Below are 3,116 nucleotides of genomic sequence, written 5' to 3'. Positions count from 1 at the left end.
AAAGGGTTTGTTAAAGACAAACCCGGGGGTGCACCATAAAGAAGTAAAGAAAGGGTTTGTTAAAGACAAGTGCTCTTGCCTTAATGTAGAGGAGTTGAGTGTTTGTTGAGAAGTAGAGTTTTCATTGAAAGACAAGCTGTTCAACTACGAGTAGAAGCACAAAAATAAACAAATTAGAGCTATGCAAGTGAAGACAAGTGAGAAGAATAAGAAAAAGAAGTAGACAAGAATCAAGACCTAAGATTACACATAGCTCGATTGAAACAAAGGTGAGAGAATATAGAATATAACCCTTACCTTCACCTTGAAACTATGAAAGCACTTAAATTAAGTAGAGCATGAGTTTCATGCATGAGATACTTGAGGTATGGGAGATGAAGAGAGGAGAGGAAATGAGTTTAGTGTAGGTTTTTGGGAGAAAAGATGGGCAAAGAAAGGACGCATGCCACACAAAAGAATTAGTTTTGTAACAATACGCAACAATACACGCGGTTATATATGCGGCTATAGCTGCGCGCAATAGTAGCCACGTGTATAGCCGAACTTAGCTCTATTTTGGTGTCTAACACTTTTGATCGTGGGTATACCCAAAGTTGTATGGTGTTGATTAGAGGGTCACACCTCAAAAGGCATACTGTTTTGGAGTCCACGTGTGATTGAGTGTGTTCTATCATCTTTTCTTCATTTTATTTTTTTAAATTTGAGAGAAATCTTTGATCATGATTTTCTTACTCTTGTGCATGTTTTAATCTTGCATGAGATAAAGGAACTGCTTTGTTGGTGTGATTGCATGTATTCATTGTCACTTTGAAAAAAATATTGTGAAAATCAACAAAGGAAGTGCTTGTGCCTCTACATTCTTGTTATTACAGCTCAATATTTGGGACTATATATATTTGGTTTTTTGAAAATTTTTATGTCTAAATTTTAGATACTACAATAATCTTTCAACCAATTTAATGAGTTTTTTGCATTTTAACTAGCATGTAACACAAAGTGTTCCCCCACATAGTATAAAATCTTCATTATTTACAATCAAATATTATTTCTTATTTTTTTAAATGAAGGTATTTGTAACAATTCAAGTTTAGAATTTATGTTCAGAGAAGCTGGGCAGCTTTTTCGGATCAATCTTCTTTCAGTGTTTTGTGAGGCGTACCCAGTATCACGAAGTCCGCGAATTCAAATAAATTAGATATACCAGTACATTTTTAATGGAGGGCTACACTTGCTCGAGGATGATTTGCATGCCGTGTTCCGGTTTCATGGTGATGAGCGTGACGGGAGCGTGCTTATAGTTGGGGGAGAGCCGAAAGCAAAAGCGCTGCAGGATGGCAACGAGGATGACCTTGGCTTCGAGGAGGGCAAAGGATTGGCCGATACAGATGCGCGGACCGAAGCGGAAGGGCAAGAAGGCGGAGGGGTGGGTGGAGTCCTTCGACACGCCATCGCGAAAGCGCTCTGGTCGGAACTCGTGGGCGTCCGACCCCCACAACGAGGTGTCCCGGTGCATGATGAGCGTTTGGATGGAGAAGCCCATGCCGGGTGCAGTACCCACCAGCCTCAGCTGCGCCTGCCCGAGGCGCTCTAGTGTACTACAATCTTCGGTAGCGTCGCCTCCCTGTTTGGAGCGGAGTACGCGACTTGTCACTTCCGGAACCGGTGGGTAAAGCCGGAGAGACTTGTTCAAAACCATGCCCATCTATTCCAAAACGCAATATATGGTTAGTTGCAATCAAGATTATGCAGATTATGTAGTCCTCGATGAATTAACTGCATGTCAGACACGTATGCTCCCTTACAAGCTTCAGTTTGTTGCGTTGCTCTGTTGTCGGTGGCTCACTAGTAGGATCAACATTTCTCCCGCACACCCCTGAAACTTCATCCCTTTGCCACTCTTGATTTAGAGACAGAAGCATCATTGTCCACGCTAGCAGATGGGCCGTTGTCTCGTGGCCTGCAAAAAAGAACGTCTTGCATTCGTCGATGATCTGATTGGTTGTTAGAGGAATGCTGCCGGGTGATTTTACTGTCATCATCTAGTTTGTTGGCAAGCTGGATGAGGCTCAAAAGGTCGGTTCGACGAGGCAAATTCGGTGGAGCTGAGGCGGCGTCTTTGAACGAGCTCAAACGAGATTGCACTATGCGCGAGAGCTCTTTGTTGATGGTGTTTTCGATCTTCCAGCATTTGAAGTTGTTAGGGGTTGGAAGGTACCTGCAACAAAACTATGGCATATTTTGCTGAGGAAGAAGCTCAAAGGTGGCCGTAATTAGAGGGGCTTTTATCGTGGTTAGAGCCCTTAGAAGCTGGCACCATTTGACCTTGCAACTACGTCTTTCGCGGGGCGGGGGCGGGGGAGCGAGACTTTTAGTGACCAACCTGTATCCCGGAATCATCGCGTGAGCTACGAGCTTTTTGTCTAGGAGTTGGAGAAGCTTGTCTTGATTTTCAAACACTGCTTTGCCAGCTCGGTAGTCGCTGCCAAAGGAGGTGCGGGCAAGGATGTCCGCAGTGCATCCTTCAAGTCGCGTGCAGCCTCCACCTCAGCAGATCTGCCCCCGAACGCTCCACTGTCTCACGCCAAGCCTCGGTCAGCTCCAATGCAGCCGCATGCATGTCGCCCACCATAGCCTATATTTATTGCTCATGGAAAAAAATGTATTAGCAAGTCTAATTTATTAGGGTTTGATGATTTGTACAGCAAATATGCAGATCAGCAGCCGAATGTCGAGCATGCAGCTAAAAGTCGAAGGCGATTAATTAATATAGTACGTCTCTACCCTGAGTTTCTCTGGGAAGAAGGCAGGACGCGAAGCATGGTCCGCTTGTGGTGCCAATCCTCCCCCTCTGCCAGCAACAATCCGTAGCCGAAGAGCCTGTGAAAGGCCTACCCTGAGTTTCTCTGGGAAGAAGGCAGGACGCGAAGCATGGTCCGCTTGTGGTGCCAATCCTCCCCCTCTGCCAGCAACAATCCGTAGCCGAAGAGCCTGTGAAAGGCCTTGCTGAAGCCCTCTGACTTGGCGTAGCTCTTGAAATTAACGGACATAATCTGCTTCGCGTCTTCTGGATCGGTGACCACAAGCCTAGGCTGGCAGCCCCACCAATACAGCTCTGC

At 45.5% G+C, this 3,116-nt stretch overlaps 1 protein-coding gene across 1 annotated transcript; it reads right to left on the bottom strand.

Moving 5' to 3' along the window:
- Nucleotides 1-1,222: 1,222 nt before the first annotated feature.
- LOC147628133 (cytochrome P450 709B1-like) lies at nucleotides 1,223-2,629 on the bottom strand. Its single transcript, XM_086814079.1, has 4 exons — nucleotides 2,544-2,629; nucleotides 2,031-2,215; nucleotides 1,803-1,957; nucleotides 1,223-1,702 (listed from the first exon to the last, which is right to left on the bottom strand). The coding sequence occupies exons 1-4, from the start codon at nucleotides 2,627-2,629 to the stop codon at nucleotides 1,223-1,225; spliced, it is 906 nt and encodes a 301-aa protein (XP_086670205.1).
- Nucleotides 2,630-3,116: the final 487 nt, after the last annotated feature.

Source organism: Cibotium barometz, chromosome 19, assembly GCF_041138505.1.
Source record: "Cibotium barometz isolate CiBa-2024 chromosome 19, ASM4113850v1, whole genome shotgun sequence".
Classification (NCBI taxonomy): Eukaryota; Viridiplantae; Streptophyta; class Polypodiopsida; order Cyatheales; family Cibotiaceae; genus Cibotium; species Cibotium barometz.
This window is presented reverse-complemented; position numbering and strand designations above follow the sequence as displayed.